A 25,573-nucleotide genomic window follows, 5' to 3' on the forward strand; every position below is an offset into this window, starting at 1 on the left:
TTGGGATAGTTAAGTCTTGTTGAATTGAATTGTTTATCACTATGTGATGCCCTTCTTTGCCTTTTTTGATCATTGTTGGTTTAAAGTCAGTTTTGTGTGAAATAGCAACCCCTGTTCTTTTTTTTTTCTGTTTGCTTGATCTTTCTCCATCCTTTTACTTTGTGCCTATGGGTGTCATTGCATGTGAGGTGTGTCTAATGTAAAGAGAGTATAGAGTTGGGTCTTATTTCTTTTTCCAACTTGCCACTTCGTGCCTTCTAAGCGGGGCATTTAGCCTATGTACATTCAAGGTCAATATTGGTAAGTGAGGATTTGATCCTGTCATTATGTTGTTAGCTGGTTGTTATGTGGACTTTATTGTATAGTTGGTTTGTAGTATCGGCAGGATATGTGCTTAAGGTGTTTCTGTGGTGGCAGATACTCATCTTTTGCTCCCAGGTTTAGCAATGTTTTAAGGACTTCTTGTAAGGCAAGTCTGGTAGTATCGAATTCCCTTAACATTTGTTTGTCTGAAAAATATTTTATTTATCCTTCACTTATGAAGTTTAGTTTGCTTGGGCATTAAATTCTTGGTTCAAATTTCTTTCTTTTAAAAATGCTGAGTATAGGCCCCCAGTCTCTTCCAGCTTGTAAAGTTTCTGAAAGGTCCACTGTTAGCCTGATGGGGTTCCCTTTGTAGGTAACCTGTCACTTCTCTCTAGCTGCCTTTAATATTTTTCTTTTGTATTGACCTTAGAGAATCTGATGACAGGCCGGGCGCGGTGGCTCAAGCCTGTAATCCCAGCACTTTGGGAGGCCGAGACGGGCGGATCACGAGGTCAGGAGATCGAGACCATCCTGGCTAATACGGCGAAACCCCGTCTCTACTAAAAAATACAAAAAACTAGCCGGGCGACGAGGCGGGCGCCTGTAGTCCCAGCTACTCGGGAGGCTGAGACAGGAGAATGGCGTGAACCCGGGAGGCGGAGCTTGCAGTGAGCTGAGAGCCGGCCACTGCACTCCAGCCTGGGCGGCAGAGCAAGACTCCGTCTCAAAAAAAAAAAAAAAAAAAAAAGAGAATCTGATGACTATGTGTCTTGGGGATGGTCACCTTGTATAAAATCATCTCACCTCACAGGGATTCTCTGAATGTCCTGAATTTGCATGTCAACCTCTCTAGTGTGGTTGGGGAAATGTTCATGGACAGTACCATCAAATATGTTTTCCAGGTTCCTTGTTGTCTCTCCATCTCTTTCTGGAATGCCAATGTGTTATATGTTTGGTCTTTTTATATATCCCATATCTTTTGTAGGTTTTATTCACTTTTGAAATTTTTTTTTCTTTATTTTTTTCTGCTGCATAGGTTCGAAGGAGTAGTGTTTGAGCTCTGAGATTATTTTCCAAGCTTGGTCTAGTCTGTTATTAGTGCTTCCGATTACATTATGAAATTGCAATTGCTGTAGTTAATTTCTTATTTCCAGAAGTTCAGTTTGACTCTTTTTCTTTCTTTCTTTCTTTCTTTTTTTTTGAGACAGGGTTTTGCTCTGTTGCACAGGCTGGAGTGCAGTGGCATGACCTTGGCTCACGGCAACCTCCATCTCCTGGGTCCGAGGGACTTGTGCCTCAGCCTCTCGAGTAGCTGGGATTACAGGTGCCTGCCACCACACCCAGTTAATTTCTATATTTATAGTAGAGATAGGGTTTCACCATGTTAGTCAGGCTAGTTTTGAACTCCTGACCTCAAGTGATCCACCCGCCTCAGCCTCCCAAAGTGCTGGGATTACAGGCATGAGCTACTGTGCCCGGCCCAGTTTGGTTCTTTCTTAATATGGTAATATTATATTTAAACGCTTGGATTGCTTTATTGGTTTCCTTAGATTTTCCCTTCCATGCCATCCAGACTCTGAATTCTGTCATTTCAGCCATTTAAGCGTGGTTACAAACCATCACTGGAGAGCTAGTGCAGTCGTTTGGAGACTTTTAGAGTTGCCAGAAATCTTGCACTGGTTCTTTCCCATCTGTGTGAGCTGATGTTCCTTGACTCTTTGAAGTTGCTGTCCTTTGGATGGGGCTTTCTGCTTTTATATTATTTGATGCCCTTGGGGGTTTTACTGTGGTATAAGTTGGGTTTAGTTGAATGGTTTCAATTATGGGTGCTTTCACAGGCCAAGGCTCAGCTGAGCACTCCTGAGCTGCATGCTGTAAACCTGGGGAGTGGGGACTAAGCCCTTGGTTTTGTTCTCTGGCTGCTTGAGGTGAAGCACCTGCTGTGCTGGAGGGGCTGAGGTGTTCTCTGTCTGCTGGCAAAAGTGCTCCAGCAGAACACTGTGGGGACTGCAGAGAATGCACTGTGGCTGGGAGATGGGGAGGCCACAAGCAAGTGTGCACACTGGGGCAGTGCAGGGGGGCTACCTGCAAGTGTGTGCCAATGGGGTGGCATGGCCGTGGTGTGGGTGAGTGCAGCACCATGGTGTGAGGGGTCCCGGCAATGCCTCCCATCTTTTTAAATTTCGTCTATTATTCCACTATTTCCATATGTATACATCATTTAGCTACCACTTATAAGTGATAACACGCAGTATTTGACTTTCTGTTTCTGAGTTATTTCACTTAAGAGAATGGCCCCCAGTTCCAGCCATGTTGCTGCAAAAGCCATGATTTTTTTTAAATGACTGAGTAGTATTCCATGGTGTGTGTATATAGATATCTATATATCACATTTTCTTTATCCAATCATCTGTCAATGGACACTTAGGTTGATTCTATGACTTTGCTACTGTGAATAGTGCTACACTAAGCATGTAAGTACATGCTTTTTGATATAATGGTTTATTTTCCTTTAAGTAGATACCCAATAGTGGAATTGCCAGATCAAATTACAGTTCTATTTTTAGTTATTTGATAAGTCTCCATACTGTTTTCCATAGAGGTTGTACTAATTTACATTCCCACCAATAGTGTATAAGCATTCCCTTTTCCCTGCATCCACACCATCTGTTGGTTTTTTACTTTTTTTTTTTTTTTTTTTTTTGAGACGGAGTCTCGCTCTGTCGCCCAGGCTGGAGTGCAGTGGCCGGATCTCAGCTCACTGCAAGCTCCGTCTCCCGGGTTTACGCCATTCCCCTGCCTCAGCCTCCCGAGTAGCTGGGACTACAGGCGCCCGCCACCTCGCCCGGCTAGTTTTTTTTTTTTTTTTTTTTTTGTATTTTTTAGTAGAGACGGGGTTTCACCGGGTTAGCCAGGATGGTCTCGATCTTCTGACCTCGTGATCCGCCCGACTCGGCCTCCCAAAGTGCTGGGATTACAGGCTTGAGCCACCGCGCCCGGCCTGGTTTTTTACTTTTTAATAATAGCCATTCTGATCAGGATAAGATGGCATCTCAGTGTGTTTATGTGGTGTTTTCTCTCATCATATCTCTCTATAACCTCAAACTCCTGAGCTCAAGCAATCCTCTTGTTTCAGCCTCCCACTGACCATTGTCTAGGACTACAGGTGTATGCCATCATGTCTTCCTCTTTTTTTTTTTTTTTATAGATATAAGTAAGATCTTACTATATTGCCCAGGCTGGTCTCAAACTCCTGACGTCAAGCAATTATTTTGTGTTGGCATCCCAAAGCACTGAGATTACATGAGCTACCTCCCTAAAAGAGGGAAAGTGAGGCAGAAATTCTGGGCCCAGCCCATGATCTGAATCGGGGCGAATATCCCCGCCTCCTGAACTCAATTTTCCTAAGCTAGAAAGGACCTTTCGACCCTCCGACTCGTGCCTGTAGTAAAACGGCGGCCCTAAGACGCCGCGGGGGTCTTTGTGCGCACTTACATGGAGTCCGCTGTACTTGGTGAGTTCCCACACGAGGTAGATGTGAGGGAAAAACTGCCTTACTCAGAAGGCGTCCTGCGGGCCTGGGCGGCGGAGGCGGGACTTCCGCTTCTTGCATGACGTCATCTCCGTGAACCGGATTGGCACTGAAACAGTGTGGGGCTTGGACCGCTCGGTGGGCGCGTCCAGAGGCCTGAGCAAGGAAGGGTAATGAGGCTGTTACGCCCCTTCTCCGCGTCTTGGCGGGAGGCTGACCCCCTACTTGTTCCCTAACGGGGTGTTCCGCCGGCTCCCGCCGGGGCCTAGGCCTCCACAGCCGCCCTCCGTCTCCACAGCCCCGACGCTGCGCCGGCTTTGTGCGCATTTTTCTCTGGGGAAACTGAGGCTCTGAGTGCGAAAGTCAGCCGAGGTCGCCCCACCCAGGATAGAGAAGGGTTGGGGTCGACTGAGCCGCGGCATTCCCGGGCCCCGCTAGGGCTGCAGGGTCCCAGGATGGCAGCCTCGGCGCAGGTGAGTGGACGAGGTCTCGGCCTTGCTGCTGCTCTGCTACTTCTGGAGGCCTCCTGGGCAGGCGGAAGCCAAGACAGCCACAGGATTTTTCTTTGTCGCCGTCGTTTATTTAAGAGAAGTGGCCATAGCTTGTCACTTCTTTTATCCGCAGTCTTGCAACAGTGTTGGCCTCCGACAGGTGCTCAGTCCTTGGTAGAAGGATGAATGATGCTTCCTTCTAGGGCTGTAATCACACTTCCCCTAAATCCAACCTCCTCTGTTGCCTGCCAGCCCCTACCCCATCCAGCTGGCCAACCACCCCTGACTTTGTCTCTCCATTTTTCCCTGGTCCTTTGCTGTTCAGAGTCACCAACCTGACCGTGCAGTCCTCTTCCATTTTCCAGCCTTTCTCTTTGCACTTCCCTTTACCTCGAACACTGCCCCTATAACTTCGCAGGGCCTCCCTCTCACATCCTTCTGGCCTCTGTCCAAATGTCACCTATTTGGAGGTGCCTTTTTTGGCAATTCCGGCTGAAGTGGTGCGTTACACACTTGCCCAGAATCTGGCATTTTTGTATAGGGAATCTGACGATATTTAAAAAGCTTGCTGTTTGAGTTTGTCTAGGATATTATGTGAACAAAGAGAAAAGAAGTAATTGCAAAGAGTGACAGCTGATCATCAAGAGTCCAATCATCAAGGCTAATTGGCAGGCATTATTTAACCCTCAGCTCATTTAATCCTGAACTCCTTAGAATTAGGTTCTTTTGTCATCACTGTTTTACACAAGAGCAGCTTGAGGCGCACATAGGTTCAATTACCTGCCTTACATCACTGTAGCTCTTAAATATCAGAAACTAACAACTGGTGTGTCTACTATCACAGCCTGTGTTTTTACCCTCTTCTTGACCCGCAATGGTTAGGGAGGCCTGGGATGACACCTAAAGTAAACTTTGCAAGGTGAGCAGGCCTCCTTCTAGCAGGTGGTCTTGGGCAATGGGAGTCATGGCATTTCATACTGGTGGAACTGTGTGGACTAAAAAAGAAAAAAAAATGGTATATTGGTGTTTTAAGGAGTCCGCAGGGGACCCATGTGGCTTCCGCAGTGGTTTCCTGAGTAGTTTTCTCCTATACTCTTGGGACACAAGATTTTGTGGTCTTTTGCTAGATGTGCCTTCCTCCTTAGCCAGGACAGTCATCATAGCCAGTCAGGGGCCCATGTTCTCATGGCTACAACCTGACTCTTGTTCCTTGCTCCTGAAGTACCCTGACCTCAGGGATACTTGCTGGTAGGACTCAAACAGGAAAAGGTAGTGATAGCTTGTTGTGGATTCTTCCTATGAGAATGGGCATCTGTGAGGCCCAGAAGTAGTCTCCAAGGAAGCAGATGCAGGTCCAGGCCCTGCCACCTTTGAGGCAGGTGCCACCACTTCAGGTGACTCTTCTGTGAGCTAGGTGATTATGACTATGCTGCTCTGCCCATGTCCATGAAAATATTTTCAAGTGGCTAATCCCAGCGCAGTGGCATGTGTCTGTAGTTCCAGCTTGGGAGGCTAAGGCAGGAGGATCATGAGTTCAAACCCAGCCTGGGCAAAATAGACCCTGTCTCAAAAAAAAAAAAAAAAAAAAAACCTGAAAATATTTTCAGGGTGGCTCAAATGGATGTATTTCAATGTTTCCCATCCTCATTAACTGTGCATTAACTTTGCTAATGAAGGAGTGTCAGGTTGCATGATGAGAATATAGACCATAGGGCCCTGGGTTCAAATTCTGTCTCTTCTGATAAGACATGTGACTTTGGGTAGACTAGTAGAGGTCCTGGACCTCAAGTCTCTGAGTGTGACGTGGAGATGATGGTGGTGAACTCAGGGGCTGTGGCCCTTTGCCTCAATGTTTCCTTTACAGCTTTTCTTCAGCTCTTTTGACTGTTCTTGGTGAAGTGGAAAACCTTGTTGTACTGACCTGGACATCAAGGCTCGGATAAATGAAATGAGATTTCCAAGGTCACATAACAGGCTTGTGTTGATTTCAGGAATTTGCTTTTAAACCTCAGGAGTCTGACTCCTGAGCTGGGGACTTTTAGTCACTTGACCATGGCATGTAAAGCCATTAGCATGAGGCAGGCTCACAGGCAGGATGGGTAAGACTCAGGTGCTGCTGTTGTTACTATTGCTGGTGTTATTGTTTGTTATTATTCTTTCCCATTCCTCTGATGTCCCAGAGCACTGACTGTCTGTGCCTCTCAGTCCACTTCGGATTGTCCTAACCTTATTTCTGTGTCAAGTGGCTTCCTGCATAGCCTCTCTCTCTTCACTGCTGTAATTTTTTTTTTTTTTTTTTTGAGACGGAGTCTTGCTCAGTCACCCAGGCTGGAGTGCGGTGGCACGATCTTGGCTCACTGCAAGCTCCTCCTTAGGGGTTCACGCCGTTCTCCTGCCTCAGCCTCCCGAGTAGCTGGGACTACAGGCGCCCGCCACTATGCCCGGCTAATTTTTTTTTGTATTTTTAGTAGAGATGGGGTTTCACCGTGTTAGCCAGCATGGTCTCGATCTCCTGACCTCATGATCTGCCCGCCTCGGCCTCCCAAAGTGCTGGGATTATAGGCGTGAGCCACCGCGCCTGGCCGACACTGCCGTAATTTGTTTTTTTTTTTTTTTTTTTTGAGACGGAGTCTTGCTCTGTCGCCCAGGCTGGAGTACAGTGGCCGGATCTCAGCTCACTGCAAGCTCCGCCTCCCGGGTTTACGCCATTCTCCTGCCTCAGCCTCCCGAGTAGCTGGGACTACAGGCGCCCGCCACCTCGCCCGGCTAGTTTTTTGTAATTTTTAGTAGAGACAGGGTTTCACCATGTTAGCCAGGATGGTCTCGATCTCCTGACCTCGTGATCCGCCCGTCTCGGCCTCCCAAAGTGCTGGGATTACAGGCTTGAGCCACCGCGCCCGGCCGACACTGCTGTAATTTATCCAAGGCAGTGTCCACATTCCCCTTATGCCTGGCACAGATCATGGCCCTCTGGAGATGCTTGGTGATTGAATTCTTGCATCACTGTGCATCTTTTGCAGTGCTGGAGTGACAAGTTCTAATTGTGTTCCACAGTTCCAAGGGAAATACTACTATCTCCGTTTAATTTTCCAGGTGTCTGTGACCTTTGAGGATGTGGCTGTGACATTCACCCAAGAGGAGTGGGGACAGTTGGATGCAGCCCAGAAAACCTTGTATCAGGAGGTGATGCTGGAGACCTGTGGGCTTCTCGTGTCTCTGGGTAAGGCCCCTTCTGGTCCAGTCCTCACTTAGGATTGAGTTGTCCTACTCATGTTCCCCTCTCTCCTCCACAGCCTACTTGTTCTGAGGCTTCTGGCAGCACACAGGGGTGTTCAGCATTTGCTCTGAGTGTAGCACTTGGGAGACCAGGGTCTGGTGTCCAGGAGTCCACTCCCATCTCCACTGCTTATGATCCTTGTGTTCCTGGGCAAGTTAAGGAATCTCCGTGCCTCAATTTTTCTCATGAATAAAAAGGGCCAGGCCAGCACGGTGGCTCACTCCTGTCATCCCAGCACTTTGGGAGGCCACGGCGGACAAATCAGGAGGTCAGGAGTTTGAGACAAGCCTGGGCAACATGGTGAAACCCCGTCTCTACTAAAAATACAAAAAATTAGCCGGGTGTGGTGGTGGGTGCCTGTCATCCCAGCTACTCGGGAGACTGAGGCAGGAGAATACCTTGAACCCAGGAGGCGGAGGTTGCAGTGAGCCAAGTGCGTCACTGCACTCCAGCCCGGGGGACAATGTGAGAGAGACTCCATCTGAAAAAAAAAAACACAAAAGGGGGTCCAATATAGTGTTTATTTCACAGGGCTAGTGTGAGGGCAAATGGTTCAGTACAGTGTGTGTGGTAGGAGGTTGGGTGCAGGTTAGCAATTGTGACCCTTGTTGCTGTCACTATTGTTACTACTCTCTAAATCACTGTCCTCATAATCAGCAGAATCACACTTGGACTCAGCATTTTTTGGAACAACTTTGTGTAGTTCTGTGGTTACATTGGCCAGATGCTTCTGATGACTCGACTGAGGTGTTCATTTTAGCTTGGCCATTCGCCGTTTCCCAGATTTTAGCAATCACTTTCTCTGCCTGAGCCTCGATTTCTTCATCTATAATGTGGTCCTGATTGCAGTACATTCTTAATGGGCATCCTGTGAAGAAATCCTAAAATAGAATTTTTCATGCAGGGCCCATAGGAGTAGCAATGTAGTGCTAAATAAATCCTAAAATAGAATTTTTCATGCAGGGCCCATAGGAGTAGCGATGTAAAAAAAAAGCCTTAGATCAGTGAAGGAACTTACCTTTCTCCTGAATGGAGATTCAGTATCTCAAATATGTTATTTCTTTTCTAAACTAATGCCTAAATTTAATTCAGTGTTTATAAAATACAATGCATTTAAATTGCTTGGCATATTCGCTAGGTTATAGTTACATTGTATAAATATCAGTTATTGACTTCCTATTAGGAGTAAAGTTCTGTGGCGGGGTGGCATATTGATTAAGGACTTGGATTCGAGAGCCACAGCAGGAAAGTCTCTCCAAGAAGTGACATTTGAGCTGAGACCCAAAGAGTGAGTTAATTAGAAGGAACAAGAGAGAGGAGCAAGTAGTATTCCAAGTAGGCAGGCCGGCGTGTGCAAAGGCCCTGAGGTGGTGGGGAGCATGATCCTAACAAAGCTGAAGGAAGGTCTGATTCCCCTTTTCCACTGCACTGTCATTGAACCCAGTGCCAGACACATAGCAAAAATGAGTGAACATTTGCTTAGAGATGACTGATGAATCCCACCTTGTGTTTTTGTGGGTCCTACTGCCTTGCCATTAACTTCTCTATAGAGTACTTATGTATTTTACCCCCTTATATTTTGAAAAGTTTTGGGCTATATGTGCAGATGAGCTCATACAGTCTTAACCCTGAAGGAAATATATATGTATATATATAATATATTTTTTTTTTTTTTTTTTTTTGAGGCGGAGTCTTGCTCTGTCCCCTGGGCTGGAGTGCAGTGGTGCGATCTTGGCTCACTGCAAGCTCCACCTCCTGGGTTCACGCCATTCTCCTGCCTCAGCCTCCTGAGTAGCTGGGACTACAGGCGCCCGCCACTGTGCCCGGCTAATTTTTTGTATTTTTAGTAGAGACGGGGTTTCACCGTGGTCTTGATCTCCTGACCTTGTGATCCGCCCGCCTCAGCCTCCCAAAGTGCTGGGATTACAGGCGTGAGCCACCGCGCCCGGCGGAAATGTATTATCTCACCGAATAAGCTTAGCGGTAAGGCTGGCTCCTGGGTTGGTGGGTGTCAAGCCAGTTGTCTTTCTTTGCTCCCTCTTTCTTTTTTATTTTTTGGAGATAGGGTCTCACTCTGTAACCCAGGCTGGAGTGCAGTGATGCGATCTCAGCTTATTGCAACCTCGGCCTTCTGGGCTCAAGTGATCCTCCCACCTCAGTCTGCTAAGTAGCTGAGACCACAGGTGCATGACACCACGTGCAGCTAATTTTTGCATTTTTAGTAGAGATGGGGTTTCACCATGTTGCCCAGGCTGGTCTCAGACTCCCCAAGTGTTGAGATTACAAACGTGAGCCCCTGTGCCCAGCCTTTTTGCTCTCTCCTCTTGGTAAGGTTTTTAGGCAGGTTCCCTCACAGAATTCCCATGATGCTGCATGGCAGCAGGAGTGGCAGCCTTCCTCATTTAGCCCTTCCTGGAATGAAGGCTTTCTCTCTCTTTGGAGTGGCTGGTATAGGTCACCTGCCTACCTCAGAGTACAGATGATCAGGGTTGCCATTTGCAAGATGATGGAGACCAGGGCTTTTCTACCTGCCATGGGGACTAATTATAAAATCCCTTCAGAAAATTTGTCTGAACAGGGTTGAGATTTTTGTAGGATGGAGATTAAAAGTAACTGGTACTGTCACACAGCCAACACTACTGCTTACAGTCTTTGGGGCCCAATGAGGATGGTTTTTTGTTGGTTTTTTTTGTTTTTTGTTTTTTTCTTTGAGGCGGAGTTTCGCTCTTGTTGCCCAGGCTGGAGTGCAGCGGCATGATCTCAGCTCACTGCAACCTCCGCCTCCCTGGTTCAGCCTCCCGAGTAGCTGGGATTACAGGCGCCCGCCACCACACCTGGCTAATTTTTTGTATTTTTAGTAGAGATGGGGTTTCACCATGTTGGTCAGGCTGATCTTGAACTCCTGACCTCAGGTGATCCACCTGCCTTGGCCTCCCAAAGTGCTGGGATTACAGGCATGACCCACTGTGCCCAGCCAGATGGCGTTTTTGTAGTTGTTTTATGGTCACGTTTAATATTTTCTTTGCTTAGCTGAGAATAGCTTCATTTCATGGTCTTCCCCATCCTGAAGTCCCAGATCAGATTGAGAGGTTTCTTTCTTCTAACCTAACTCCCTGTGTCCTCTTCCGTTCTCCATGCACAGGCTGTCCTTTGTTCAAACCAGAGCTGATCTACCAGTTGGATCGCAGAGAGGTGCTATGGATTGTTAAGAAAGACCTCTCCCAAAGCTCCTGTCCAGGTAGGAGCCAACAGCTGGGAAGGTGGGATCATGGCAGCTTGCACATGGAAAAGTGAACCCTGCCTCTGAATTTTGTGGGCAGTCTTATTGTGGTCTCTCTGGGTGCTTGGGATCCATGGAGCCTCTTTTTTTTGTTTTTTTTGCCTCAGACAGGATCTCACTCTCTCACTCAGGCTGGAGTACAGTGGTGTGATCATAGCTCACGGCAGCCTCAACCTCCTGGGCTCAAGGGATTCTCCCACCTCAGCCTCCCAGGTAGCTGAGACTACAGGCATGTGCACCATGCCTGGCTGAGGTTTTAAAATTTTTTATAGAGATGGTCTTGTTATGTTGCTGAGGTGGGTCTCAAACACCTGGGCTCAAGCTCTCCTTCTGCCTCAGCCTTGGAAAATGCTGAGCCACCAAGCCTGGCCTCTTTTTTTTTTTTTTTTTTTTTTGAGACGGAGTCTTGCTCTGTTGCCCAGGCCGGAGTGCAGTGGCGGATCTCAGCTCACTGCAAGCTCCGCCTCCCGGGTTCACGCCATTCTCCTGCCTCAGCCTCACGAGTAGCTGGGACTACAGGCGCCCACCACCTCACCCGGCTAGTTTTTTGTATTTTTTGTAGTAGAGACGGGGTTTCACCGTGTTAGCCAGGATGGTCTCGATGTCCTGACCTCGTGATCCGCCCGTCTCGGCCTCCCAAAGTGCTGGGATTACAGGCTTGAGCCACCGCGCCCGGCCGCCTGGCCTCTTACATCTTAAATTTAAGTACTTCCAAGTTAGGTCCCAGATGTATATACTTCACTAACCCATAATAAAAAAGTATGGCTAACATGTATTTATTTTTTACTCAGTGTCTTGCTCTCTGTCGAACATAGTATATGTAGTGTTTCACTTCATCTTCACTATAGTCCTATAAGGCAGACTCTATTTTTGGCCCATTTTTTTCCCCCCCCCGAGACGGAGTCTCTCACTGTTGCCCTGGCAGGAGTACGATGGCGCGATCTCGGCTCGCTACAACCTCCATCTCCCAGGTTCAAGTGATTCTGCTGCCTCAGCCTCCCAAGTAGCTGGGATTACAGGCATGTGCCACCACACCTGGCTAATTTTGTATTTTTAGTAGAGATGGGGTTTCTCCATTTTGGTCAGGCTGTTCTCAAACTCCTGACCTTAGGTGATCCACCCGCCTCAGCCTCCCAAAGTGCTGGGATTGCAGGCATGAGCCATCGTGCCCAGCATTATTTTCTCATTCAAGATCTACTCTAGGCTGGGCATGGCGACTTAATGCCTGTAATCCCAGCACTTTGGGAGGCTGAGGGTACTGTTTCATCTTCTTGTTCTCACTGAAATGCTGATCTTGTTTCTTCTTCTTCTTTTTTTTGAGATGGAGTCTTGCTCTGTTGCCCAAATTGAAGTGTAGTGGCACAGTCTCGGCTCACTGCAACCTCTGCCTTCCAGGTTCAAGTGATTCTCCTGCCTTAGCCTCCTGAGTAGCTGGGATTACAGGCGTGTGCCACCATGCCCAGCTAATTTTTGTATTTTTGGTACAGACAGGTTTCATCATGTTGGCCAGGCTGGTCTCGAACTCCTGACCTCAGGTGATCTGCCTGCCTTGGCCTCCCAAAGTGCTGGGATTACAGGCATGAAGCACTGTCCCTGGCCTTTGTTTCTTCTATAATGCCATCTCTAATCCTTTTTGTGTATTGTATTCCTTCCAGGTGACAACACAAAACCCAAGACCACAGAGCCTAGCTTTTTTCACCTGGCCTTGCCTGAGGAAGTCTTACTGCAGGAACGACTGACACAGGGAGTCTCAAAGGACTCCCAATTAGGGCAAGCCAAGGATCAAGATGGGCCATCTGAAATGCAAGAAGTCCACTCGAAAGTAGGGATAGACTCCCAGGGGGAGAAGCTCCTGGAGAAAATGAGTTCTGAACGTGATGGTTTGGGGTCAGGTGATGGTATATGTACAAGGATTACACAAAAACAAGTTTCAACAGAAGATGATCTCTATGAATGTGATTCACATGGACCAGTTACAGATTCCTTGATTCGTGAAGAGAAAAATTCCTATAAATGTGAGGAATGCGGGAAAGTGTTTAAAAAGAATTCCCTCCTTGTTCAGCATGAGCGGATTCACTCTCGAGTGAAGCCCTATGAATGCACAGAGTGTGGGAAGACCTTTAGCAAGAGCACTCATCTTCTTCAGCACCACATCATCCACACTGGGGAGAAGCCCTATAAGTGCATGGAGTGTGGAAAGGCTTTTAACCGCAGGTCACACCTCACACGGCACCAGCGGATTCACACCGGAGAGAAGCCTTACAAGTGCAGTGAATGCGGAAAGGCCTTCACCCACCGCTCCACGTTCGTCTTGCATAACAGGAGCCACACGGGAGAAAAACCCTTTGTGTGCAAAGAGTGTGGCAAAGCCTTTCGAGATAGACCAGGTTTCATTCGACACTACATCATCCACACGGGAGAGAAGCCCTACGAGTGCACTGAGTGTGGGAAGGCCTTCAACCGCCGGTCATACCTCACGTGGCACCAGCAGATTCACACTGGAGTGAAACCCTTCGAATGCAACGAGTGTGGAAAAGCCTTTTGTGAGAGTGCAGACCTCATTCAGCACCACATCATCCACACCGGGGAGAAGCCCTATAAGTGCATGGAGTGTGGGAAGGCCTTCAACCGCAGGTCACACCTCAAGCAGCACCAGCGGATTCACACTGGGGAGAAGCCTTATGAATGCAGTGAATGCGGAAAGGCCTTCACCCACTACTCCACTTTTGTCTTGCATAAAAGGACTCACACTGGAGAAAAACCCTATGAATGCAAAGAATGTGGAAAAGCCTTTAGTGATAGGGCAGACCTCATTCGCCACTTCAGCATCCACACTGGAGAGAAACCCTATGAGTGCGTGGAGTGTGGGAAGGCCTTCAACCGCAGCTCACACCTTACGAGGCACCAACAGATTCACACTGGAGAGAAACCCTATGAATGCATCCAGTGTGGGAAGGCCTTTTGCCGGAGCGCAAACCTTATTCGACACTCCATCATTCACACTGGAGAGAAGCCGTATGAATGCAGTGAGTGTGGAAAGGCTTTTAATCGCAGCTCCTCCCTCACACATCATCAACGGATTCATACTGGGAGAAAACCTACCATTGTGACAGATGTGGGAAGACCTTTTATGACTGCACAGACTTCAGTCAACATTCACAAATTTTTATTAGGAAAAGAGTTTTTGAATATCACCGCTGAAGAAAATCTGTGGTGAAAGGAACATCTTACCATCTGGCCATTCATACTGAAGAGAAACTTCATAAGCATCCTGTCTTTGAGAAAGCGTGTCATAGATTATCATTTGTCACCTGAACAATCATGTTAGAAATTGAACCAGCCTGGAGTCTTATTCTCCATCTGAGAATTCACCCATGAGAGAGACCCAGTGGTTACTATGCACTTAGGAAAACCTTCAGCCACATCTTTCTTCTTCGTTTACAGTGACATATTATCTCAGGGATATTTAAACAAAGGAGAAGGAGATATAGGGAAGAGGAATAAAACACAGCTTCTTTTAGACTTGTCTGACAAGCCTATGGCAATTTGTCATCCCTTTTTTATTTTATTTGGGAGAGGGAAATGTTTCAGAAACAAAAAATCTCATCCCCTTTATTTTTCCTCTTTGTACATTCACTGCTGCCCAGTGTCTGAACAGTTAGACGAATGGTTTGAAAACATTTGGTGAAAGCTTGCTTAGTCCTGCAACATTCTCCACTCTTGAGGTGTAGGAGCATACATCTTTATAAAAAATATGGAGGCGGCCGGGCGCGGTGGCTCAAGCCTGTAATCCCAGCACTTTGGGAGGCCGAGACGGGCGGATCACTAGGTCAGGAGATTGAGACCATCCTGGCTAACATGGTGAAACCCCGTCTCTACTAACAACTACAAAAAACTAGCCGGGCGACGTGGCGGCGCCTGTAGTCTCAGCTACTCGGGAGGCTGAGGCAGGAGAATGGTGTAAACCCGGGAGGCGGAGCTTGCAGTGAGCTGAGATCCGGCCACAGCACTCCAGCCTGGGTGACAGAGCGAGACTCCGTCTCAAAAAAAAAAAAAAAAAAAAAATGGAGGCTTGAGTTATGAAACACTTTTATAAGGAGATAAGGATGTACATATGTTTGGACACATTGTCCACTTCAGATGCTTGTTTAAAAAAAACTGTTTCACTGGATGTCTGTACCCAATACACATACTTTTTCTTGATGTGGGTTTACTTTTTTTTTTTTTTTTTTTTTTTTTTTTTTTAGTTTTCCTGGGATAGGGATGGTAGTGTAATTGTTCGTACACAGAGTAATCCTGGGCATCTTAGTTTTTTTCCTATGATTGTGGTTTCTCAGCTTCTTTACCTCTCCTTAGAGAGAGTTAGGTCCACCTCACTTTTCTAAAGGTCAGATTAAGGCCCCCCAAAAATATAGTATGTAGCTGAATGCATTTAAAAGATCGTAGTAAGCTCAGAAAAACACATAGAAGGAATGTCATTTTTAATATTTTTAAACAGTGTGTGAAAATTCTCTTTAACTGGAATTTTAACACGTAAGCCAGCATGCATATATGTAGGGATGTGTGACTTTCACAGTTGTCACCATGGACTTAGGCTTGATTAAAATGATATACATTTAGAGCATTTTGGAATTCCTTTTTGATAACATTTTTAAGACTAGATTTTGCCGGGCGCGGTGGCTCAAGCCTGTAATCCCAGCACTTTGGGAGGCCGAGACGGGCGGATCGCGAGGTCAGGAGATCAAGACCATCCTGGCTAACACGGTGAAACCCTGTCTCTACTAAAAAATACAAAAAACTAGCCGGGAATGGTGGCAGGCACCTGTAGTCCCAGCTACTCGGGAGGCTGAGGCAGGAGAATGGCCTAAACCCGGGAGGCGGAGCTTGCAGTGAGCTGAGATCCGGCCACTGCACTCCAGCCTGAGTGACAGAGCGAGACTCCGTCTAAAAAACAAAAAAAAAAAACTAGATTTTGAGCCACATGTGATAGTATTACCTCATATTAAAAATATATATTGTACAGTAGTAAAAATAATCATGTATTCACTTTGAACTCCTCAAAGCCTTATTTATTTATTTACTTACTTGGTTTAGGAGCAGAGGTTTAATAGGCAAAAGAAAGAGAAAGGAGGCCGGGTGCGGTGGCGGGCGCCTGTAGTCCCAGCTACTCGGGAGGCTGAGGCAGGAGAACGGCGTGAACCTGCGAGGCAGAGGTTGCAGTGAGTCGAGATCGCACCACTGCACTCCAGCCTGGGCGACAGAGCGAGACTCCGTCTCAAAAAAAAAAGAAAAAGGAGACTAGCTCTCTGCTATGAGAGAGAGGGGTGTCCTAGTGGGACTTCCCTCTTCAGAGCCTTTTTTTTTTTTTTTTTTTTTTTTGAGACGGAGTCTCACTCTATCGCCCAGGCTGGAGTGCAGTGGCCGGATCTCAGCTCACTGCAAGCTCCACCTCCCAGGTTTAGGCCATTCTCCTGCCTCAGCCTCCCGGGTAGCTGGGACTACAGGCACCCGCCACCTCGCCCGGCTAGTTTTTTTTTTTTTTTGTATTTTTTAGTAGAGACGGGGTTTCACCGTGTTAGCCAGGATGGTCTCGATCTCCTGACCTCGTGATCCGCCCGTCTCGACCTCCCAAAGTGCTGGGATTACAGGCTTGAGCCACCGCGCCCGGCTTCTTTTTTTTTTTTTTTTTGAGACAGTTTTGCTCTTGTTGCTCAGGCTGGAGTGCAATGGCACAATCTTGGCTCACTGCAACCTCTGCCTTCTGGGTTCAAGCAATTCTCCTGCCTCAGCTTCCTCGAGTAGCTGGCATTACAGGCATGTGCCACTACGCCCAGCTAATTTTTTATTTTTAGTAGAGATGGGGTTTCTCCATTTTGGTCAGGCTGGTCTCGAACTCCTGACAGGTAATCCACCTGCCTCGGCCTCCCAAAGTGCTGGGATTATAGGCGTGAGCCACCGTGCCCAACCCTCAGAGCCTTTTAATGACCACATGTATAGTTTTCTGTTGTAGGCAAAGCCATTTTGTATTGCATTAATTCATGTCATTATTTTGAAGACATCTCTTGGTCCTTTTTTTTTTTTTAATTGAGATGGAGTCTCGCTCTATTGCCCAGGCTGGAGTGCAGTGGTGAGATCTCAGCTCGCTGCAGCCTTTGCCTTCCGGGTTGAAGTGATTCTCCTGCCTCAGCCTCCCAGGTAGCTGGGACTATGGGTGCGTGCCACCACACCCAGCTAATTTTTTTTTTTTTTTTTTTTTTTTTTTTTTTTTTTTTTTGAGACGGAGTCTTGCTCTGTCGCCCGGTCTGGAGTGCAGTGGCCGGATCTCAGCTCACTGCAACCTCCGCCTCCCGACACCCAGCTAATTTTTGCATTTTTAGTAGAGATGGGGTTTCACCATGTTGGCCAGGATGGTCTCCATCTCTTGACCTTGTGATCTGCCTGCCTCAGCCTTCCAAAGTGTTGGGATTATAGGCGTGGGCCACTGCGCCCGGCCCTCCTTGTCCTTTTTATGTCATGTCTAAGAACTCCTCACCAGGTTTTAGGTCCTTAATATTTTCTATCGTATTTCCTCTTACAAATCTTATCTTCTGCATTTGAATCTGATCCATGTTAATTTTTGTATTACAGTATGAACTGAATTTTTTTAAGCTCCATTTGTTGAAAAGACTATTCTGCCTCTATTGAATTGCTTTTACACCTTAGCAAAAAGTTATTGGTCTATTTCTGGGTTCTCTATGTTATGCCACTGGTCTTTGAGCCTAAACCTATGCCAGTACCACGCTATTTTGATTACTGTTGCTAGCTAGTAAATTTTAAAATAGGGTAAACTTATTCCTCACTCTTTGTTCTTTTTAAAAATTGATTTGGGGCTGGGCGCGGTGGCTCATGCCTGTAATCTCAACACTTTCAGAGGCCGAGGTGGGCAGATCACATGAGGTCATAAGTTCAAGACCAGCCTGGCCAACATGGTGAAACCTCATCTCTTAAAAAAAAAATACAAAACCTAGCCAGGTAAGGTGGCAGGTGCCTGTAATCCCAGCTGCTTGGGAGGCTGAGGCAGAAGAATTGTTTGAACCCAGGAGGCGGAGGTTGCATTGAGCCGAGATGGTGCCACTGTGCTTCAGCCTGGGTGACAGAGCGAGACTCTTGTCTCAAAAAATAAAAATAAAAATTGATTTGGCTTTCATACCAATTTTTTCCTTTGGCTTTGCTTATATATTGCATGTTTGTCTCTACGAAATATGTTGCTGGGATTTTGATACAAATTACCTTAAATCTAAAGATCATTTTGGTGGGAATTGACATCTTGTTGAGTCTTGCAGTTCATGTATATGGTACGTCCCTCTGTTTATTGTGGTCCTTCTTATTTCATAAGTGTTTTGTAATTTTCAGCTTATAGATTATGGACATATTTTAAAAATCTAGACAGTTTCTTAGGGGGCCATTATATGTTGTATTGAGTTTTATTTTTATTTTTTATTTTTTTGAGACGGAGTCTCGCTCTGTCTGTCGCCCAGGCTGGAGTGCACTGGCGCAATCTCGGCTCCCTGCAAGCTCCGCCTCCCGGGTTCACGCCATTCTCCTGCCTCAGCCTCCCATGTAGCTGGGACTACAGGTGCCCGCCACCGCACCTGGCTAATTTTTTGTATTTTTAGTCGAGACGGGGTTTCACCAAAGTGTTAGCCAGGATGGTCTCGATCTCCTGACCTCGTGATCCGCCCGTCTCAGCCTCCCAAAGTGCTGGGATTACAGGCATGAGCCACCGCGCCCGGCCTGTATTGAGTTTTAAATTTCAGTTTGCACTTGGTACTTACAATTATAGAGAAATATATAAATTATAATTTTTATATGTATATTGTGACTTTACTGAAGTCAATAGTTCTAGCAACATTTTTTGATAGCTTTCTTAGGATTTTCTTTCTTATAAATATTAATGTTATTAGAAACATCTTATTTCTTATTTCTCTTTTTTTGAGACTCTTGCTTTGTCACCTAAGCTGGAGTACAGTGGTGCAATCTTGGCTCACTGCAACCTCTGCCTCTCGGGTTCAAGCACTTTTTACCCTCAGCCTCTCAAGTAGCTGGGATTACCGGCACACTCCACTATGCCCAACTAATTTTTGTATATTTTGTAGAGATGAGGTTTCACCATGTTGCCAAACTGGTCTCAAACTCCTGAGCTCAAGTGAGTCTCCTGCCTCAGCCTCCCAAAGTGCTGGAATTAGAGGCATGAGCCACCACTCCTGACCCAAACATCTTACTTCACCTTCCCAAGCTATATTACTTTTATTTCCTTTTCTTGTATTTATTGCACTAGCTGGAACTTCCAGTGTGATTTTGAATAGAAGTGGTGAAAGAGGATGTACTTGCCTTTTTCTTGATGTTTGGGAGAAAGCATTCCGTGTAGATGGTGAAGTATGATACCTGTAGACTTTTATGTACGTGTTCTTTAGAAAGTTTCCGGCCGGGCGCGGTGGCTCAAGCCTGTAATCCCAGCACTTTGGGAGGCCGAGACGGGCGGATCATGAGGTCAGGAGATCGAGACCATCCTGGCTAACACGGTGAAACCCCCGTCTCTACTAAAAAATACAAAAAAATTAGCCGGGCGAGGTGGCGGGCGCCTGTAGTCCCAGCTACTCGGGAGGCTGAGGCAGGAGAATGGCGTGAACCCGGGAGGCGGAGCTTGCAGTGAGCTGAGATCCGGCCACTGCACTCCAGCCTGGGCGGCAGAGCCAGACTCCGTCTCAAAAAAAAAAAAAAAAAAAAAAAAAGAAAGTTTCACTTCTGAGTTGCTGAGGGCTTTTATTGTGAATGGGCATTTAATTTGCCAAATGCTTTTCCCCCTTCAATTGATATGTTCATGTAATTTTTCTTCTTTAGCCTGTTAGGATGGATTGCTTTAACAGATTTTAGAATTTTTTGTTGTTTTTTTAAGACCACGTCTCACTCTTTCACCAAGGCTGGAGTGCAGTGGTGTAATCTCAGCTCACTGCAACCTCCGCCTCCCAGGTTCAAGTAATTCTCTTGCCTCAGCCTCCCAAGTAGCTGGAACTACAGGCGTGCACCACCACGCCCAGCTAATTTTTGTATTTTTAGTAGAGATGGGGTTTCACCATGTTCCAACCTCAAGGAATCCGCCCACCTCAGCCTCCCAAAGTACTGGAATTACAGGTGTGAGCCACCGTGCATGGCCGATTTTTGAATGTAGGCCAGCCTTGCACTCCTGGAATAAACCCCATCAGGTCATAGAATATAATTTTTTTTTTTTTTTTTTTTTGAGATGAAGTCTCCCTCCGTCACCCAGGCTGGAGTACAGTGGCACGATCTCAGCTCACTGCAACCTCTGCTTCCCAGGTTCAAGCAATTCTCCTGCTTCAGCCTCCCAAAGAGCTTGGACTGCAGTCACGTGCCACCACGCCTGGCTAATTGGAATATGATTTCTTTTAATTACAACATTCCATTTGCTAGTATTTTATTGAGAAATTTTGTATCTGAAATCATGAGTATTCCATCTGGCCAAATCATGTGGCTGGAATTTCCCCAAAAGTGGCAGAGGAGTTTCCGCAAGGGACTGTTTCAAAAAGTCCTGAGATAGGACCTGTTGGAATTCCAAAGAAAGGAGCATAAAACACCAGGGTAATCAGTTCAAATCATTTCTCGGAGGAACTTTCATATGGGGTTGGGGGGCTGCAATGTGTCCTTGTGTTGGACAGCAAACAAACAAAAAGCTCTACTTGTGTGTGTCTGCGATGAGAAGTTTGGGTTATAGAGAGTATATGAGGGCGTAAGGAACTTGGCTCAGATCCAGGACCAGTTTCTGCATGCTTAGCAACGTGTTTGATCTCTCAGTATTTCGGGCAACAACGTAACTTTGTCAGTGCCTGGGCATTCCAATCCCTAGCTTACATTTAAGCCTGCAGGGAAGACACACGCTTGGTCCCGGGTCACAGAGCTGTCGAGGCACCTTGCATTTTCTAGGTCAGGACACAGAAAGCAGGGGAGTTGGGGACCGCAACAATGAGCAATACTGGTCAGTAGTTGTATTTTTTTGTTTTCACTTTATCTGATTTTGGTGTTTGGACTAGTACTGGCCTCCCAAAATAAATTGAGAAGTTTTCCTGCAGTGCCACCCCCCTTTTATTTGCATGACATTTGGTAGAATTGGTGTCGTTTCCTTTAAGTATTTGGTAGAATTTTTCGGTGAAACCATTTAAGTCTGGAGGTTTCTCTTGTGGAAGATTTGAATTACATAGTCATTCAACTTAATAGGTACTCCAAGTATTTCATATGGGGTGGGTTTTGATAGATTATTCTTTTTGAGGAATTGTTTCATTTCATCTCAGTTTTCTAATTTAAATTTGTGGAATTATTTACTTGAAGCATTCCCTTATTATTCCCTTCACGACAGAAGGTTCTGTAGTTGTATCCTTTGTTTTATTCCTAATAGTGATTATGTGTCTTCTTTCTTTATCTTTGTTCATTTTAGATGTTTATAAATTTTATTGACTATTTCAAAGAACCAGTTTTCTGTGTCATTGATTTTCTATGTGTTCTGTCTTTGATTTCTATTCTGATCTTCATTATTTTCTTTTTCTGCTTGTTTTGGTTGTATATTGCTGTTTGTAGTTTCTTAAGGTGGGAGCTTAGATTATCATTACTTTATTCTAATGTAAGCATTTAGTTTTATAAGCTAAACTCAGCGCTGTTTGAGCTTCATCTTACATTTTACTATATTGTAATTATATTTTCATTCAGCTTCACTATTTCTTGATTCCATTTAAGGAATTATCTGTGACACATGGGTTATTTAGAAGTGTGCTCTTTCAGCCGGGCGCGGTGGCTCACGCCTGTAACCCCAGCACTTTGGCAGGCTAAGGCAGGCAGATCACGAGGTCAAGAGACAGAGACCATCCTGGCCAACATGGTGAAACCCCATCTCTACTAAAAATACAAAAATTAGCTGGGCGTGGTGGTGTGCTCCTGTAATCCCAGCTACTCGGAAGGCTGAGGCAGAAGAATCGCTTGAACCCGGGAGCTGAGATCGCACCACTGCACTCCAGCCTGGCGTGCAGTCTGCCTGGCGACAGAGCAAGATTCCGTCTCAAAAAAAAAAAAAAGAAAAGAAAAAGAAAGAAAAAAAGAAAAGTGTGCTCTTTCATTCCCAAGTATTTAAAATATTCCTGTTATCATTTTGTTATTTTAAGTTTCACATTTGGCCTGAGCACAAGCTCGTTTAATTTCAAAACATTTGTATTTGTTGACGTTTGTTTGGGGCCCATAAACAAGAAACCAATAAACAACATGCTTGTTGAGTATTCCACAGGTACTTGTAAAAAGGATGTATATTCTGGTGTTGTTTGGTAAAATATTCTGTGTTTATGGATCCTGTTGATTAATGATGTTATTCAGACTTTCTATATTTTCCTTATTTTTTGTCTAATATTTTGCTAAAAGAAGAATGTTAAAGTCTCCAACTGTAATTGTGGAATTCTTAATTTCTCCTTTCAATTCTATCACTTTTTGCTTCATATATTTGAATGTTCTCTTGTTTGGTGCATATGCATTTATGATTATTATATCTTCTTCATGCATCGACCCTCTTATCATTATGAAACTTTCCTCTTTGGCCGGGCGCGGTGGCTCAAGCCTGTAATCCCAGCACTTTGGGAGGCCGAGACGGGCGGATCACGAGGTCAGGAGATCGAGACCATCCTGGCTAACACCGTGAAACCCTGTCTCTACTAAAAATACAAAAAACTAGCCGGGCGACGTGGCGGGCGCCTGTAGTCCCAGCTACTCGGGAGGCTGAGGCAGGAGAATGGCTTAAACCCAGGAGGCGGAGCTTGCAGTGAGCTGAGATCCGGCCACTGCACTCCAGCCTGGGCGGCAGAGCGAGACTCCGTCTCAAAAAATAAAAATAAAAAAAAAAAAAAAAAAAAAAAAAAAGAAACTTTCCTCTTTGACCATTTTGATTTTCTGAGCTCTGAAGTTTATTTTCTCTTTTACTAATACAAGACATAACTGCTGCATTGTTAAAAGTAAACGTTTGAGGCACAGCGCGGTGGCTCACGTCTGTAATCCCAGCACTTTGGGAGGCCGAGGCGGGCGGATCACTAGATCAGGAGGTCGAGACCATCCTGGCTAACATAGTGAAACCCCGTCTCTACTAAAAATACAAAAAATTGGGCATGGTGGTGGGCGCCTGTAGTCCCAGCTACTCAGGAGGCTGAGGCAGGAGAATGGCATGAACTCGGGAGGTGGAGCTTGCAGTGAGCCAAGATGGTGCCACTGCACTCCAGCCTGGGCGACAGAGCAAGACCCCGTCTCAAAAAAAAAAAATTAATGTTTGCATGGCTTATCTTTGTCCATTTCTTTTATTTTCAACATGCCTACATCATTATATTTGCAGTAAATTTTATGTAGACAATATATAGTTGGGTCTTGCTCTTTTTCACTTTGAAAATCTCTCTTAGTTGGTATATTAAACCATTTATCTTTAAAGTGGCTCTTGATATGTTGCGCTAAATCTATCATTTTTTTCCTTTGTTTTTCTTTTTCTTTTTCTTTTTTTTTTTTCTTGAGACAGAGTCTTGCTCTGTTGCCCAGGCTCCAGTACAGTGGTGTGATCTTGGCTCGCTACAACCTCCACTTCCTGGGTTCAAGCAATTCTCCTGCCTCAGCCTCCTGAGTAGCTGGGATTACAGGCATGTGCCACCATGCCTGGCTAATTTTTGTATTTTTTAGTAGAGATGGGTTTCGCCATGTTCGCTAGGCAGTTCTCGAACTCTTGACCTCAGGTGATCTGCCCACCTCAGCCTCCCAAAGTGCTGGGTTTACAGGCGTGAGCCACCACGCCTGGCCTCTTTTTCCTTTTTTTTTTTTTTTTCTGTTTTGGTTTGGTTTGGTTTTGGGCATATTTTATTTTCTTGCCCTTTTTTGGATACCCTGTACAATTTTAAGAATTCAGTTTTTACTTGTCTGTAGTGTTTTTTAAATTCCTAATTTAACAGCAAGTTCATCTTTAATATAGTGGGTTTTTTTTTTAAGTGTATTTCTTGGTATAATTATTTTAGTGGTTACTTTATTAAAATGTATGTATGTAACTTAGTCACAATCTGCTGGTTGTCAACATTATAGCAATTTGAGTGATTTGTAGAAATGTTACTTTTATTAGATGTCTTTATACTCATTATTCTTTTTTTTTTTTTTTTTTTTTTGAGATGGAGTCTCGTTCTGTCACCGGCTGGAGCGCAGTGGTGCAATCTCAGCTCACTGCAACTTCCACCTCCCAGATTCAAGAGATTCTCCTGCCTCAACCTCCCAGTAACTGGGACTACAGGTGCTTGCCACCATGCCCAGCTAATTTTTGTATTTTTAGTAGAGATGGGGTTTCACCACGTTGGCCAGGATGGTCTTGATCGCCTGACCTCATGATCTGCCCACCTCGGCCTCCCAAAGTGCTGGGATTACAGGCGTGAGCCACTGCGCCCGGCCCCATTATTATTTTAATACAATTGTCTTAAGCGTTTATCCTCCACGTACTGAGCACCATATTGAATGATGTTATAATTTCTGCTTCTGTTGTCAAACCTATTCATTTGAAATCTCTAGTCCTATGTCATAATGTCAAACTTTGTTGAAAGGACAAGAATAGTCTCTTGGCCTGTATTTCTTACCCTTTCCATTGTTCTTCCATCTTGAAGCCTCCTTCTACCATTTTCTTTGCGTGTAGAGAACTTCCTGTAGCCATTCTTTCAGAATAAGTCTACCTGTGACAAATATTCTCTTTTTCTTTTATCTGAGAATATCTTTATTTATTGATTCTTGAAGGAAATTTTTTGTGTGGTATAGGATTCATGGTTGACAAGTCTTTTCTTTTGGAAAACTTGAAAAACATTGCAGCAATTCCTTGTGGCCTCTGGTTTTAAATGAGAAATCTGCTTCCGTTTGAACTGTTTTTCTCCTTTACTAATGTGTCATTTCTCTCTAGCTGCTTTTAAAATGTTTGTCTTTAGTCTTCAGAAATGCAATTATGATGTGCCCTGGTGTGGAATTTTTTTGTGTTTATCCTGTTTGGTGATTGTTCAGGTTTTCAAGTCTTTAGGTGTATGCCTTCTGCCAAATTTGGGAAATGTTTGGCCTTTATTTCTTCAAATATTTTTATTCCCACTCCCTTCCCCCTTTTTGCAACTCAGAAAAACTGAGTGAGGTCTTTATTTTAATTGTTCCAAATGTTAGGTCTCTATTTTAACTGTTCCAAATGTCCTTGAAGCTCTCTTCTTTTAAGTTTTGTGCTCTTGATCTGTCTTTGGAGAGGGCTGCAGGGAGTGGAGTGCTAACAACTCTCACTACTTGCCTTGAGATGACGTATCCTGGAAGTGAAAGTATAATGCCAACCGGCATTGCCTTGCACTGCCTCCTTCTGCCTTGCTACTAGGTGGGGGTGAGAGTTTGACTCTGCTGCTATGCAAAGGGAAGGAGCATGTACGCTTTTTTAATCAGGTTGCTTAAAAGTGGGCCAAAGGGGAGGTGGAGCTTTTAAACTGGCAACAGTCAAATGTCACCTATAAAAATGGAGTCAGAGGCCAGGCATGGTGGCTCACACCTGTAATCCCAGCACTTTGGGACACCAAGGAGGAAGGATTGCTTCAGGCCAGGAGTTCAAGACAAGCTTGGCCTGCTGGGCG

The 25,573-nt window shown here is 45.4% G+C and overlaps 1 protein-coding gene across 3 annotated transcripts; it reads left to right on the forward strand.

Moving 5' to 3' along the window:
* The first annotated feature begins 3,921 nt into the window (after window positions 1-3,921).
* Window positions 3,922-14,642, forward strand: ZNF543 (zinc finger protein 543). Of its 3 annotated transcripts, none has more exons than XM_033224608.1 (4): window positions 3,922-4,311; window positions 7,423-7,549; window positions 10,749-10,844; window positions 12,542-14,642. In XM_033224608.1, exons 1-4 carry the CDS (start codon window positions 4,294-4,296, stop codon window positions 14,101-14,103), a joined length of 1,803 nt encoding a protein of 600 aa, XP_033080499.1. In that variant the 5' UTR covers window positions 3,922-4,293; the 3' UTR covers window positions 14,104-14,642. The 3 variants fall into 3 exon arrangements, with proteins under 3 accessions (XP_033080499.1, XP_033080501.1, XP_033080500.1); XM_033224609.1 differs by having other exon boundaries at window positions 3,938-4,008; XM_033224610.1 differs by lacking the exon at window positions 7,423-7,549.
* Window positions 14,643-25,573: the final 10,931 nt, after the last annotated feature.

The sequence above is a fragment of the Trachypithecus francoisi genome, unplaced genomic scaffold (genome assembly GCF_009764315.1).
Source record: "Trachypithecus francoisi isolate TF-2019V2 unplaced genomic scaffold, Tfra_2.0 Lachesis_group12, whole genome shotgun sequence".
Lineage (NCBI taxonomy): Eukaryota > Metazoa > Chordata > Mammalia > Primates > Cercopithecidae > Trachypithecus > Trachypithecus francoisi.

Coding starts and splice junctions, on each gene's coding strand:
- ZNF543 (XM_033224608.1), top strand. Junction 7,550..10,748: donor TGGGCTTCTCGTGTCTCTGG/GTAAGGCCCCTT, acceptor CTCCATGCACAG/GCTGTCCTTTGTTCAAACCA. Junction 10,845..12,541: donor CTCCCAAAGCTCCTGTCCAG/GTAGGAGCCAAC, acceptor TATTCCTTCCAG/GTGACAACACAAAACCCAAG.